The 15,691-nt window shown below is 41.2% G+C and overlaps 1 protein-coding gene across 2 annotated transcripts; it reads left to right on the top strand.

Annotated features, from left to right (window-relative positions):
* The first annotated feature begins 2,493 nt into the window (after positions 1-2,493).
* LOC110979309 (uncharacterized) lies at positions 2,494-14,784 on the top strand. Of its 2 annotated transcripts, none has more exons than XM_087140199.1 (4): positions 2,494-2,797; positions 10,468-10,551; positions 11,343-11,630; positions 12,491-14,784. In XM_087140199.1, the coding sequence occupies exons 2-4, from the start codon at positions 10,500-10,502 to the stop codon at positions 12,646-12,648; spliced, it is 498 nt and encodes a 165-aa protein (XP_086996325.1). In that variant the 5' UTR covers positions 2,494-2,797; positions 10,468-10,499; the 3' UTR covers positions 12,649-14,784. The 2 variants fall into 2 exon arrangements, with proteins under 2 accessions (XP_086996325.1, XP_022090692.2); XM_022235000.2 differs by having other exon boundaries at positions 2,495-2,797; positions 10,455-10,551.
* The last annotated feature ends 907 nt before the right edge of the window (positions 14,785-15,691 follow it).

Raw genomic sequence — 15,691 nt, 5'->3', positions numbered from 1 at the left:
TTCAACAAAAAACAACATCTTCAATATTTTATCTTCAATAATGTAAAATCTACACTGGTATTTGTTCAAGCACGCCCACACATTCCTTTGATTTGGACTCAAAGGAAACAAAGAAACCCATAGAAAAGCTGCCATGGTCCCAAACAGGCAAATCATGGCGTAAAGAACAGCACAACCCGAAGGGTACGGAACAAAGAAAGGGAATAAAGTAGGTAGGTAGGAAAGGTACTTGTACCAGACTTCAGAAGTTTAGTTCATGAATTGTATTTTGTTTTCTGTTTTGATTTGGTACTCTGATAACTTACATTTATGTGGAAACTGCCATCTAAAGAGGTCGTGCAGCACTTCGAAAGTTTGAAAAATCACACAGACACTCCATTGCAGAATACACCATGTTATAATGCTGATTTCATTTAACCTCACACTGAAACAAGCTAGTATTCCTGTTCGTAACTGTCACCTTTCTTTCCGTACACCACATGCAAACAATGATTTGGCTGGCGCAGGCACTTTTGAGTATATTTCCTGGTCTGCGACCACGTGTAATTCGACAACCAGAATTAAATGCCGTTACTGCAGTCAGTGGCACAACGCTCATGGACAGCTGGTTCGTATTATAATAATGCCTCTTCGACTGTTGGGTGTCGCCATTTGCCAAACGCGTGCGCGCAACGGTCAAGGATGTTCTCGTGGGTGCACCCCCGTAAATAGGCTACAAATGTGTCCGCCAAGCTCATCTATAAAAGTTTTATGGACTCAAGATATTCTATAATATCAGAGAGTCCCGAGAGCCTTGAAATTGTGGAATTGAAGAAATAATTATGGTAAAATAACTAAAATCTGGCCTGGACACAAGGCTTCCAATTCTGAGCAATTTGGAGGCAATCGGGTCCGAAAGTGGCACTATTTAGGAGTTTTGCAGAAGGATGCTTTTTCAAAATGACTACTTTTCCCACTGAGGGAAATATCGTTTTTTTTTTAGGGGCGGAACGCTTTTGGTGAGAATTTCTCAAAAATTCATTGGTCAACCCACCAAAATTGAACAGAAAATGAGAGAAAGATGCTGATCACAATTTCTGTGTGTAACCTGAGTGAGAGTTGTGAGTATTTCTAAATGAATTTTGAAATATAGGGATTAATCACTAGTGCCTATGGAAACTTAGTTACTGGGGCGCACCCTACGGTACAAAAAAGGGAGGCGTTATCAGTTCTGGTTTATTGCCCACTGACAGCCCCTTCACCATCATCTGAGTTAAACTTTCCAAGAGTGCGTCTTCTTTGTCGGAGAGTTTGGGCTTCAATTCGGGTGGGTTGTCCTGTCGTACTTTTGCAGATACTTCTTGCAACGCACAATACGTAGATTTGTTTTTTGAAAACAGAAACCACATAAAAATTATATTGGCTTCTATCTCTGGTCGTCAAATTAGTCTGTATTTTAAAAGTTTTTTTCACAGCTTTATATCTATAACGTACTTTGGTCTTTGATTACAGCAAACCTTTATTTTAAGTGAAACGTTGCCAACGAAGTGAGAGAAAATTTGTTTTTGAAGATGTTTTCACGTCTTAAAAAAACAGTCTACAGTTCATGTTAATTCTGTTCCTTAATATTACGTATCAGACAAATAATCCAAAACATAAAATTCACGACTATGCTGAAAGTTGTACATTTAGAAAATATTTTTCGTATTATCATTATAGTCCAACATTATTAAATGTCCCAAATCCCTTCAAGTAGTCTGGCAGAACTGATTTTTTTTGTTCACATGTTGTCACTAAATTTGACTATTTGTTCTTGGCATGACATCAACCAAACCAAAATATGCTAGCCGGCTTTGTACCACCGAGACTACGACTGATCAAAACAACTCACAGGAATTTTTCTGCTTGCTTCCTGGTTATAATAAAAACATTCGCATTCATTTGCATTGTTTCCATTATCGTCAGCAGGAGCAGAATAGACCTTTTCTCAGATAAATTCATAATTATGTCAGTATGAGCACAAAAGGCCTTGGCAGCAAGGGCCATTGAAAATGTAAAGGGAGCAATTCTGATAATCGTCTCTCAGGATTTCTAGCTTTGTTCAATTTTTTTTCCCTCAGAAAATCCCAATTAATCGGCAAGTGCTTAATCTCGTGCGCACATAAATTATGACTTGAAAGTCTTTTAACAGATCACTAAAAACCTCACTTCGATTAGAAGCTAATCTAAGCGGGATTTTGTTATTGCATTGGATCAGCGCTCTCAAACAGCAGTAAATGGTTGTTTAAAATGTAGTTGGCACTGTTAATGAATATGCATGGCACAGCAGCAATCATAACGAAGCTAACTGGTCAAATATGGATGGACGCACCGGATTGGATGGCTGTTAGCGGTGATATATTGGTAGGAGGGGTTATTTGTCTTGATTGTGCAGACCGTATTAGGTTATATACAAAATATGATTTCCAATCCAAAGTTCATGCCCTGTTTCATATTTAATCAACAATGTCAAGGAAAACAAAATCAACACACTGAACACGCTCTAGATCTTTCACTTGAGCCTTTGCGTATCACAGAAGCATTTTTTGCCTGAGACAGAATTCAGAGTCTGCAACAGTTTATGGGATGATTACAACCCGCATTATTTTTGGGTTGCAAAAACGAAACTAACGTCAAACACGACTTAGCTGGAGGATCCCTTGGAGGATTTTGGTGAATCTTGATGATAACGTCGGAGGAGTGGTAAGACCTAAAGCCTTCCTGGAGCGGCAGTCGATCCTTGAGAATCTTAAAGCATTGCTGGAAGTGTCCGTTTCTGGTAAGTGTGACCTGGAGCTAAATACTGCTGTTGACGTTGTTTTAATTATCGTCATCTTATCTCTTTTCTCATACATTTTTTTAATTACCACTTATTGGCCATTAGGAAGACATTCCCACAAGAACGTGCAAGGAAACTTTGTATGTTTTCATTTTAGACCCTAATCTATCATCTCTCAAAATTTGGACGATAAAATTCGGCCTCCTTCTGGTAGTTTGAAAATAGGGAGACACTGAAATGTCTCCCTAAAAGCCAGTGTCTCCCCAATGCTGAAAAAGTTACCACAAACTGTCTCCCAAATGACCTATTTGTAAATATTCACCTTATTATTGTTATTTTCCTTTTCCCCTCGTTTTAATTTTATTCACATTTTCTATAAATTTACTTTTAGTTTTAGTTTTAGTTCGGGAAAGCGTTTTGTGAAGACAGTTCAAAAAGGTCTCGAAATGTCCGTTCAACATTTCCCCCGATCTTTCTCTTTGAACACTCATTTCCGAAAACGTCCCCATGGTTCAGCTGATATCCTCGTCCTTACCGATCATAATTGGCCTCTATCTCAGCCGTCACAATCTTCATAATTATTAACGTCATCCCTGTTGTCGCCCTCACCAATGCCATCATATCGAGGTTCAGCTTTTGAAAAAACTCACAAGTAAGTTATGCATGCTGAACTTTGGGCACATGAAGTAAGGCGACAGAACGGAGAAAGGAAAAATCAGCACTTTCCTATTTGACTATACGCTCAAGTTGCATTAAGCCTCACTTCTTCGTCAAAAGACATTTACTTTTCGCAAATTTTGCCTTGACCAGTTTATTCCAACAGCTGCATTCTGAGGCGATGGTAATGCCGTGACAAAAGATTCTGCATTTGCAATATTTGATTTACTTTTATACCATGAAGTCAACCATCTGTACATTTGCCCCCCAAATTAAGCCACTTTCGTAGATCGAAATAATCGGAAAACGTTTCTCACCTCTTGTTTTGTCACAGGTAGCAAACTTAATTATTAATATATTCTGAGATTTTCCGCAATTTAGAAGAAATAAACGAGATAAAATGTTACGATGTGAATACTAATTACACGACAATAAAACGAGACCGAATAGCTCTGATTTTGATATTGAATTAAAAAAATACCGTCACTTGGTGCTACCATGAAATTGACCATAAGCTTAGTACATGAATGTATATATTTTCAGACATCTATGTTTTGATGTCGACAAAGTTTAAACCTAACCAGATAAACCGTTTTGCAGTAGAGATTTTTTCACACTGCTGTTTTGAATCGAGCAGGCCTGTAGTTTCTCTCAGGGAGAAGAGTGGAACGCTGCATGGTACACTGCTTTCAAAAATTCGATGTTTTGCTAGAACATCCAAATTTAACGATACGTGTGTAAACAGCCAGTAAAGTGGACATGACGTAGAGGAAAATGGGCGGCTATGTATCCGGAAACACGCAAACAGAATACAGTTTATCCCGGTTCTTGTGAACAAAGTGTGATACCAAGTTTTCAGCCGGTAAGCGCCCGGCTCCCTCCATCCAGTGAGAGTTGGTGTTGAGTCCATGTCTAAAACCATTTGAAGCCACAGCTGCTGCTTTCGTTTCTGACTAGTTGTTTCAATGATCACTGTCATTAATTCTTTATAATCTCGACCTACAACTTTCACACGTTGTCGCATTCTATAATGGTGAAGTTATTCTCATTATGATATTGACCTGCATTTTGAAAATTGTCCCACAGTAAGGTAATAGGTTGGGTATTCCTTGCTTTTTCTTGGGCAACGATTTGACTTCTGGTGCACACTTTGTTTGGAATTTTTGGGACGCTCGTAACCTATATTCAAAGCAAGCTTAACTTTCTTTGCAGTTAAGATTAAGACTTAATGGCAACTGACCACGGCCAGTACAATAGTTGTTACAGCAACTCAGTAATATTATGGTTGCTGATTGCTTGTTTATTGTGGACACCAGCAAACGGAATTTGTATTGATGTGATAATGTCCTGATTACATCATGTTAAGGATTTCCCCTACTCTTCCCTTTGCTTCAGTAAAGCTGCTGTGTTGCAGATTGAGAAAAGCGTCCATCTTTGCTTTTCTGATACACCAAACCAATAGTGTAATGCAGATAAGGTTCATAATGGGTCAAAATATATCTCGTCATTCTGAAGACGTCTGCAACAAGAAAGTAAGAGGTCTGAGGTTCGAATCCCACTCGAGCAAGCTTGTGATTTTTCGCAACTCTCACAATGCAGTTGATACTTGCTTCCTACATTTTTTTCAAATGTTTTGTTAAAAAAATAAAATGAAATAAAAATACGTAAAGGCGGGGAGGAAAAGTTACAAAGTGAAACGAATTTCGAGAATATTGAGAACATGGCGCCAATTTTATTGTGTACTCCACTAACTCACTGTTCTGAATCATTAACCTACCTCACGCGAAGGTAGCAGGAAGGACAGGAGGGAATGCACCGTTATTCTATGGCTCTGCGTAACTGTTTCTTGGTGAACCCTGCGTTGTTAGTTTGTTGTCATGTTGACATGGAAACCAGTCCTTGGTGACAATGTTTGGGCGATAACATCACCCTTTGATTTCAATTAGTTCGCGTTTGAAACACGCACCACTCCATTGTTTGAATTGAATTGAACCCGCAGTAAACCAAACTTCCTCTATGCGTCTGTCAGTACATGGAAATAAATAATATTCTAAGTTAATGTACAACTTGTGAGATAAAGGAATAACAGCACGCCCCAAACGTCAACCGCATACGGTATTCGGACTAACACAAACATTCATGGTATTTTTGTGCGTATTCATTGAGTTCCAAGACCATTCCAGGATCATAATGTGTTAGTTTAGTTCCGTTCTCAGCTGTATTGTCCATGGTAACTTTGAAGGGACACTGGGGATCTTTAGAACTGCTTCCATGTACAGAACGAAAAGGCACCACCTTCAGTCAAAACCATAAATATTGAGATCAGTGTAGTAAACATGCCACTACTCGCCCTTGGATGAGTAGTGTTATTGTGAGCAATTGACATGCTAGCCGTGGTGACCTTCTCTATGAGGGTCGACCAGGGAGCTCTTGAAGGGATCACAGACACTCAGAAGCTTTAGAAAAGTTTTTATTATTTTCCCTGATCGATTCCCCAGACGAGAAATGGTTCTTAAGGTTGACTAAGCAACCGGTAAAAATTTGTTTGCCAAAAGGAAATTTCAGCTTCTATTGATCTCCTGACAGACGTATTGCTGAAGAGTTTTCATAAAGATTCATTTTGGGGGAGGGCCACGGTTATGGGTTTACCATTAACTACATCTTCACAAAGGCCCGACTTTTCAAAGACACTTGACGTGTACTCGTGCACGCTGTGTTGAAAAGTAGCAGAGGCGCTTCCTCATCACATCCGATGGTCTAGTGAAATCGTATCAGTTCTCTTGAGTGTAAAAGCACCTTTGACTCCCCCCCCTCCGATAACCCACCTATAGGACCCACCTATACCCACGTATGCTCATTTTGTCCACTCCCCAAGCCTTGGCAGAGGTTTAGTGGCAATTCTCATTCTGGTCGGTCAGGGGTATTCGCCAGAGGTGGTAACAATTCAACTTTTGCAAGTCCAAATCAAGTCACAATTAATTTGTCCAGCCACAAGTCAAGTCACAAGTCATTTGATCACAGGTCAAGTCAAGTCACAAATCAAGTTGGTCCAAGCACAAGCAAGTCTCAAGTCTTTTTATCCAAATACACGTCTAGTCGCACTGTCGCACGATGTGTGATTTCAAGCCACAGCCTGGTCTTGGTTCCAAGACTGTCCATAGTTATTTCACAATCAGCGACACGAACCACACCGGATGGAAATTGGATATTTGTTTGACCAGGGTCGGCAACAGGCTTTAAAAGGAATGATAAGATATGCATAATTCATATCACTTGAGAGATGATCGAGAATAAAGCTATGCAAATAACCTTCAAGCTGTCTGCTTCACGTTCACGAACGACGTTTTCCAACTGACACATCAGCCAACATCATGTTCGACCTTTTCTAATGACACTTTGAGTTCGGCACTCACAAGCATCCTTCAATTGTCAGGGGCAGTACCCGAGAGCTTGTGATGAGCGCAGATAGGTTTATAACCAAAACATTTGAGCCATTTTCAATATTTGCCGTGTGGCACACGGTACAGTCACGATGTGTGATGTCTCCGCTCGCTTTAGTACCGCGAATCTAGACTTGACTCAAGTCGGGATCTCTGTGACGTCTATGGTTATGTTTTGGATACATATCGAGACCGCACGCCATTTCGCGCCCTCTTATTACTATGACTTCAGTCCAGAAATCCCAACTTCACGAATCTGCCGACCCGTTTGTACACAGCGAATGGGCTTATCTACCAAAAGTGGTAGCAACCAATCACAGTGCCGGACTTGTTTTACGTCGTTCATACCTGCATTATAATGAACGAGTCTACAGGTCTGGCTACTTTGATTGGTGGAAATTCCGTATACATTTTGCAAGGTCATGTCGTTCACATGCAGTTATGAATAACTACATATCACCGACGGAGGGTCCAATTGGCTTATCTGTCAAGTCGGACTTACTGGCTGAGTTCGGTCGGCTTGTTCGCCTATGTTCACGAACAGCTGGATTTGTTGTTCGTGGGTCGGCCGCTCGAGCGCCTGAAACAAACAACCGGTTATTACAAGCAACATGCAACATGGCGGGGTCCATGTACGTTATTCGAGAGTTAAGGTTTGGATAGGCAGAATTCTTTTCTATATAAACAGGAACATTCATTTCTGTGTTCCGGAAAATAATTAATGTTAATTTTGCAAAACTTCCCATTGTCTATATGGTCTATGGATTTGGAAGCCATCTCTCTACTTTTTGTAGCTGTTTAAAAATCAAAATCTCACGAGTTTTCCGTGTGTTCCTGTAAAACCCTGACGAGGAGGTGATGTGTGATCCTGTTCCGAGAACAGTGTTCTTGACTCGTGTTCCTGCTGTTCGAGAGCGAGAACAAGAAACCTGTGTCAAGAACAGGCCGCCCGAACTCGACCACTGACTGGTGACGTCAGACACACGCTGTACAATAAAGGCTATCAAATGAGGGCGCCTCATAAGGGTTATGCAAGCTGCCGGGCCGAGCGCGACGACCGTCAAGTGCGTACAGGCTGAAAGATGGTTGACTGAGGACGAGCAACATAAGTCCCACTTGATTCAAGTCTACCGCGAATCTGGCACATTTCTCCCAATACAAAAATGGAAATTTAGAAGATGAATGCTCAACAAATATCTAATTATGGGCAGAAATAACCTATTGGCATGTCTTGAAGGCATTTGCTATTTTTGTTTTTAATTCTAAGTTGAGTGACGTCATAAACTGATATGGAATATTAAATATAAGCGAAGCTTGAAGTTTGGTGAAACAATAAAAAACGTAAGCACTTCCGAACAAATGTGCAAGACTACAACACAACAGCTAAGTGATTCAGACGTAGCCTTGGGCCGACAAAACCGAAGTAAAATTCGCGATCTGAACGAAGTCTTACAATGATTATTGTATGAACGCAATGCGTAAGTTGATAGGCCTAGTATAAAACTGTAATGGGTTCAATGGTAGTTTTCTGACTTGTGTTGGTAACAAGTCAAAATGTGCAAGTACAAGTAAAGTCAGAAGTTAACAACTGATTGTCACAAGTCAAGTCGCGAGTCACAAAAATAGCAACTCGAGTCCGAGTTGAGTCCAAGTCAAGTGACTTCAGTCTACAACTCTGGTATTCGCATAAACCCTGGCATTAGACCTCTACAGCTTGCTGGAGTATGACGTAAAGAGCATAGATTTCTGGGATTCGATCTTGTCATTTAGAAGCAACTCTCTCCGCTATAAAAAAAAGTTGAGAGAGGAGTAACAACTTGCACTTTTCTCAACGCAATCGCAGTGCAATTTCATTACATGGCCGGGTCAAATTGTATTATTTCCGGGAGAGATTTTCGGCGTCATTTTGTAACTCTGTAAAATGTGCTCAAATGATACCAATGAAACTTTCAATGCTGGAGCCAAAAAATAATTGTCCGTTTTTCGTTCACCTTAAACATAAAAAATACTAAATGTAGTTTTGCGGACAATGGGAGACTATGTTAACAAAATTATCAAACAGATTAAGCTGAAACAAAGACTGATACGATACAGCATGGACGTGCCTCAGTTAATGCTAAAGTGAAAACAAACCATTGCTTTACAGCTGGAATATGAACGGAAAGTGGAATACCCACCTGGCTGCCTGTGAGACACGTCAATGACACTAAAATTGGAAGTTCACGGTATGGTGTTCTGCGTCTGCCATCTCATATCTCGCACGGCGGATCTTGCATTAAATGTGAAACACCGTATCAAAGTGGTTTATTTGACAGCTTTGTGACACCAAGTGTGAATATAAGTGAATTACTTCTGGTTATTTGTTCATATAATAATAATAATAATTCAGTTTTCCTCCTAATTTCTGATTATTTAGGCCTACAGAATGCAAACTGACAAACACCTACCTACATATAATTCCCCTAGACGAAATATTTAAAGAATAATTTTTAAAAATAATTCATATTTGGTGTATTCAATTTAATTTGAGTTGTAAAATGCGTAATGTGAGACATCGTGGCAAGAAGCGAAATGACGGATATAGAGCCCCCTACCAATAGGTGCAATAGGGGAGACAAAAGTCTTGACAACAGTCAAATAGAAGTCGCTCTACTAAAAGTGCAGTTCACCAGGAAGCCTGAACGACCGACCATCCATCCCGTCCAAGACGCAGCTTCAGGCACTCAACTTGTGGACAGGCTCACATCTTTGGTATGGCGGCTTCGATGTTTCATCCATCAGTCGCTGTGTGGTCATCCAGATCGTCACTCACGCAGTCCCGGATACCCGAGACGAAATGTTTCATCCTAAATGTGTACTCACAGGAAACAAGAGCTGTAATTTTGGCAATTCGTACAGTGGCCTGTTGTTGAGTTCATAAGCTGGTGTATAAACAAAAAATGTATTTGCTACTATAAATACAGGCATATTAAGGCATATTATGCCAGTTACACTCCAAGGAAGCCAGAACCGAGGGTATCACTAGGATTAGCAGTAAACTGGTGAAGAAATGACGGGGGTAGTTGAAACCAAATTGGTAATTTTCACCCCCTTTCATCTCTTTTTCCATTTTGTCTTTTTCTTGTCTTTTTGTTTTTCATTGCCTTTCTTTTTTATGGGGGAACTAGCCTCAACCCTTACGACTCGCCATACTATTGCTCGGCGGTGCGCTCACACATGTACTGTGTGTTAACAGATTACATTCTGCTCCGCCGCCCCGTCAGCGTTCAAACTGTGCACCCCATGGCATTCCCACTAGGGGAATACTCATTGTCAACGGGTAACGCGCATTTCAGTCGTAGCGCCCTCGTTGCCAAAAAAAAAAATAAAAAAAAAAATGGCATGCTCTCACCCTTACGTGCACATCGCATAATTTATACATCGTTTTGTATCCAAATTTTCCTTCGGACGAACTCTTCTCCCAAGTTATAGACTGGGGCCCAAATCTTGATTTAAAACTTTTTGTGGGGATTTGCATGTTTGTTCGGAATCACCATAGTCATGTTACCTCTGTTTCCAAGGTCTTTCAACAAGAAGGCGGGCAAGAGTCTGCGACTGGCTTCACAATGGGAAAGGGCGCCCTCCTACTTATCGCTGTTGTACTATTTCTCGTGCCAGGTAAGGGGACATATTGAAAGGAGATTGCAATCTCCTGGGTAGGACCTTTTCCCTTTAGAATTTAAAGAATGATAATTCTTAAAAAGTCAGGACTTCGTCTGCATATCTGTTTATAGCTTGACTGTCCTCCCACAAATTTTACATGTGCATCGAAGACTTCAAGTTTTCAGTCTAATTGTTTTAAGTTATTTGTATTTTGGAACCGATCAAAGTAACCAACCAAGGATGTACTATCTATAGGGTATACATACACGCACAGTCGTGTTCAGTTTGTTACACCACAAATGAGACAGGGATATTACATGTTTTTATTACTATAATTTAAGACAGTCCAACAGAATAACCACGGACACTGACCACCGAGGACAACACAGACTGACCACTAAGGACAGAAAAACGTCTCTTGTTCCCACAGGACTTCCTCCTCCATGGTTGAAAAATTGCACATAACGCCGTCTGCAAACAGTTGGGGACCATTGTCAGCGATGTAGCCGGGCGAGGCCTCCGGAGCTCATACCCCTCCCCCATGAAAAATCATGGCACCCATCAGCCTCGCTGGAAATTTGAAACAAAAACAATAATAGTACATACCAAAGAAGATATTGCGACCTGCAGCCCCCTGAAAATCCAGCTCCCCACTCACCCCGTGCTATGAGAACCCTGGTTACGCTGCTATACCAGACTTGCACAAAACACCATTAGCCAACAAACATGTTGGACTTCAATGTAACAATTCCCCCAAACTTAAACTTATTGTAGATTAATGACAGATGACTTTGTTCTGTGTTTAGAAATCATTGCACAGACAACAACTGTGGCTAGCTCAACAGTAACGACGGATGGTAAAATAGATACTGCGCCGACGACTTTAGCTCCGACTGACACCATTACAGACTCAGTCGGCACAACAACCAATACAGCATCCAGTGGTGCGCCGAATGATGCCACCACCTTAGTTTCAGACATTGCAACGGTAGATAGCGCACCAACAACTGATTCCCCCGGTGGTACAACATCCCCTGAAAATGTGACGACGATCATCTTATCGACGGCCAATGCAACAGATGTAACAGTCACGGGTGAGTGGTGATTCCAATAAAATAAGCATTGGGGTAATTCCTGGGGAACGGGGGTATAACCCCCACTTTTTGAGGTGGGTGGGGGTAGTTGGGCTGTTGGATCCCCCCGCCCACACACACACTTTTTGGTGATGAGGATAAGAACTAAAGTGGATTATGAAGAATGTTTTGACAGGAAAACGTCTCTGACAGGAACAGCCCTGTCCTGGGGAGATTGCTGGATTGGCCTCTGCCCTTCCTCTCTCATAATTTCATAAAGTTTCTCTGGAATTATTGTTTGTCACGATCACTGAGAGTCTGTATCACGAGAGTCCAGTTATTCCTCAGTAAGACGCCTTAACAAAAGTTAGGGTGACTTTTGGTAGTGTATGTAATTAGTTGGTCATTCGAACACACGGTTCACCACGCAGTCGCGTACGGGATGAGAAAGTAAAGATCGGCTTGAATTTCCCTACAGTGAATCGGGAACAACCTTAACGGGAAGTCATTTTTTGGTTATCCTAAGACGACAGGCTAAATTATGGGGCTCCTTACATGCTTTGGGGAGGTACAGAAATTAGAAATCCCACCTACAATCAACCACAGTACAATATTGTCTTTCTCTTATTATATACAAACAGAAAACAAGCCAAGAACCCTTCTTTGGGGTTCATGGTACCCGTTCCTTAACCCCCCCGCAGAAGGATTCATGATCAAGTCAAACATTCTCCAAAACTGCTTGTTCAGCTCGTGCAGTGTGAATTTGAAACTACGTAGGGATGGTATCAAAAAGAAGAGACCTACGATACAGCTAGTGCAGAACACATTTCAGGGTTAACAAGTGGCTGTAGGCGCATTCGGGTTCTTTTTTCTTCTTCTAGCAACATCACAACTCGGGGAGCCCACCACCTTGTCTCCGGGAGCAATTGCAGGCATCGCGATTGGAGCGGCAGCCTTTGTGATCCTCGGAGGCGTGGTCATTGGCGTCGTCGTCGCGAAGTGTAAATCTGAAGGGTCCGCGGTGGATGCTGCTCCTTAATCACTGAGGTGTCAAGGCCGGCAGGGGGAGGGGTGTCGCAGGAAATGTGATCACCGTTGAAATCTGTCTCATGTACTATACACATGGTCTCAAACACTCTACCTTGTCTGCACTCAATTATTTAATTTTTGTCCAACGAGGTGCACGCAATATATACAACCAACGATTTCGAATTTCACAGCGTTTAAATTTCAAACTACGATGTTCCCTAAACCCGCCAACAAGGAAAGAAGGGCAGGGTCGTCACTAGGGAATTATCACCATGTTACAATAGCACATGTTGTATTGCTACTTACGTTCCATGCACGGATTGACCTTCAACAGTAGAACCGCTTTCCAAGTAATGAGCCTCACTTAAGGAATGACTAGTTGAACCACAAGGCCCATGAGGAGGAAAGCAGGGCTGGACCGGATGGGTCATGAGGCAGCCCACCGGTCTTATAAGGAAAAGTCAGTGTTCATTAATTTGACCACCCTACCCTCAAATCCAAATGAACCAAACATATTCATGCACGCTGTATTAATATTCAAAGACTAGTAGCTAATACCTAATAAGGCAAGGAAACTTGAATGATGGATGAAAAATGGAATTTCCAGCAAATGTATAAACTCCCTATGAGCTCTGGCAATTGGGCAGAGAGCCGCACATCGACCCAGCCGAATAAACCACATCAACTACAGTACAACTTTGTCCCAAGTCATCCTCTTGTGTCGATCCATATAACCTGTCGGGTTATAGTATTCATTCATTGCCATGACCCTTACGTTGTCGGGGGAATTGAGGGCAGACGATACGGAAGTTTTTCTCCACACTGGTCTGTCAGCGGCCTGGGTCAAGGTGTCCTGTATACTTAGTTTATATCCTATAGCAGAAAAATTCTGGAATAGAGAAATGTAGTTACAAAAAAAAGTACTACAGGGAAACGTAAACAGGAAGTGAAACTTTGGTCTTACATTTGATCAGCCGCGGGCCTGGACTTTTTTCCGCTGCTTGAATTGCTGACAACGTCAAATTCTAATTTCATTGTACAAAGCTATTTCTAATTATTCAAATATTGGCCTTTATTAATTTCTGTTTGAATTAGTTTCATCAATATTCAGTGTTAGTGCCAAAATCAACTCCGTCAAAGCACGATAGCGCCCTCTATTGTTCACAGGCGTTTTAGCTGTAATGATGGGATGTCAACACATGCCATCATTCTTTTTTTTTCATTAGTTGAGTGGAATGGACCGTGTTTTTTCAACCTCTGCATCTTTCTCTCTTGAAAGGAATTGAAGGAAAGAATTTGGAAGCCTCTGTAAGACTAGGAGCTTTGTAACCCTTTGTACAAGGACCTTTTGTAAATGTTTATCATACCGTACGTAGGCCTGTGGAGTTTTGACAAGTTGAAGTTCCATAGAATTACAGTTGTGGGAAGAGACAGTTGAAGCGTACATCAGCGTGAACTCTTGCCTTTATTTGTGTGCATAGTATGGACTTCAAAGAACGAGCGTTGGAAACTTCTTGATATACTTGTAGGACCAGTCCATTCACTCAATTACCAGATGTGCGTGAAACAGTGAGAAGGTGGGCAATAGAGCTCGTATGATAAGAGGGGCTCATGAACTGATAAAAGGGCACGTACATTCAGTGACAAGTGAAATTATAAGGATGTGCAAGGATTGTTGACTGATCATTGTTTCCCATGAGGGTTCCCCGGTGTCCGTCTTTTACGTCAAAGGGTATACCTGGTTTCCTTCTGTAACGCGCACCACTAATCAGTGGAAGATAACACTTGTAAATATCTCATCTCCGTACATGGCTATTTACAGTTTCACTCGGTTTATATCGATCTATTTCGTCAGGCATCATTGTAGTGACTCTGTGAAAGTTTCAGTTGAGTGAAGAAATCCTCAGGCGTTCGGATTTGAATTTAGTAGCTCTGTTATTGTTCATCTGGATGGCTGTATTGTGTGATTCTGTTGTTGATTTTCCATTCAATATTTGTATGTCAGAGCAAATTAAGATTTGTGAATTAATTTGGTAAGTTTTATGCCATTATTTACTCTTAAAGTGTTCTCTGTTGCTGCAACTTCACTTTTGAACTACGGATTGCAAAGTGAAATTAACAGTAATAAAGATTAGTGGTTATAAAAGCCCAGCCTCTTTTCTGTTTAAATGGGTAAATAACGATTGTTGCGACTTTTCTTGCGCGTAACTTCAAACGGAGTCTTTCAAAACCTGCTCGAGGTTATTGTACTTCAGTCGTCAGATTTCGAAGGAAAACTGAATTCCGCACCTGAAAAGGGTAAATTTGGAAAGAGTAAAGGTTGACGTGTGCACACTAGCAGCGAATTGCCGGAGATTGACGGTAAATCAACTTTGGGAGAAGGAACTGCTTTTGACATGTGAGCCGCACTTTCAATTTAAAAAGTTTCAACATGCCCTGTACTTTATAATGCTAGACGTAAAGCCTGTTATAGTAAGAAATGTATGACAGTGTATCGAGCCTATCGGGCTCAGTGTATGAGACTTCACTCTGTCGCAGTTCTGATATACTTATTGGCAAATGTGGTTTCAAAACATGATGATTCATTTGTCTTTTATTTTCCACAGATTTCACAGGAAAATTGTCCAAGAAAGCCACGATTTGTGTTTGTCAAGTCTGCAGAAGCAGTGAACCAAAATCATGAATAGATTTTGATTGAACCTACCCAAAGTGAGAATTCCCAAGCAAGACCGCGTAGGCAGCAGGTGTGAAAAGTGAATAAAGACCAAAAACAAACACACACATACACAAAAACAGTAGTATGGATTGCGAGTGGGTTATTCAATACGAAGAAAGTGGTCAGTTAATTCCGGAAAATGATGTTCTTGAATTTTTGTCCGGTATTCGAGGGAGAGGCCTGGGGCATAGCACCCTCCCATAAGAAAATTGTTCTCTCCATTTTGACTAGGTACCGGTAAACGAACAGCATACAGCATCACATTACCTTCCTGAAACGCAGCGCGCCGCCACTGTTCAGCCGCACATTTTGCGCACAAACAATGCGCGGTGTCCTA

The sequence above is a fragment of the Acanthaster planci genome, linkage group LG08 (assembly GCF_054643075.1).
Source record: "Acanthaster planci isolate LZ-2023a linkage group LG08, COTS_SCS, whole genome shotgun sequence".
Taxonomy (NCBI): domain Eukaryota; kingdom Metazoa; phylum Echinodermata; class Asteroidea; order Valvatida; family Acanthasteridae; genus Acanthaster; species Acanthaster planci.
This window is presented reverse-complemented; position numbering and strand designations above follow the sequence as displayed.

Coding starts and splice junctions, on each gene's coding strand:
- LOC110979309 (XM_087140199.1), top strand. CDS start 10,500: ATGGGAAAGGGCGCCCTCCTACTTATCGCTGTTGTACTATTTCTCGTG. Junction 10,552..11,342: donor TGTACTATTTCTCGTGCCAG/GTAAGGGGACAT, acceptor TTCTGTGTTTAG/AAATCATTGCACAGACAACA. Junction 11,631..12,490: donor AACAGATGTAACAGTCACGG/GTGAGTGGTGAT, acceptor TTCTTCTTCTAG/CAACATCACAACTCGGGGAG.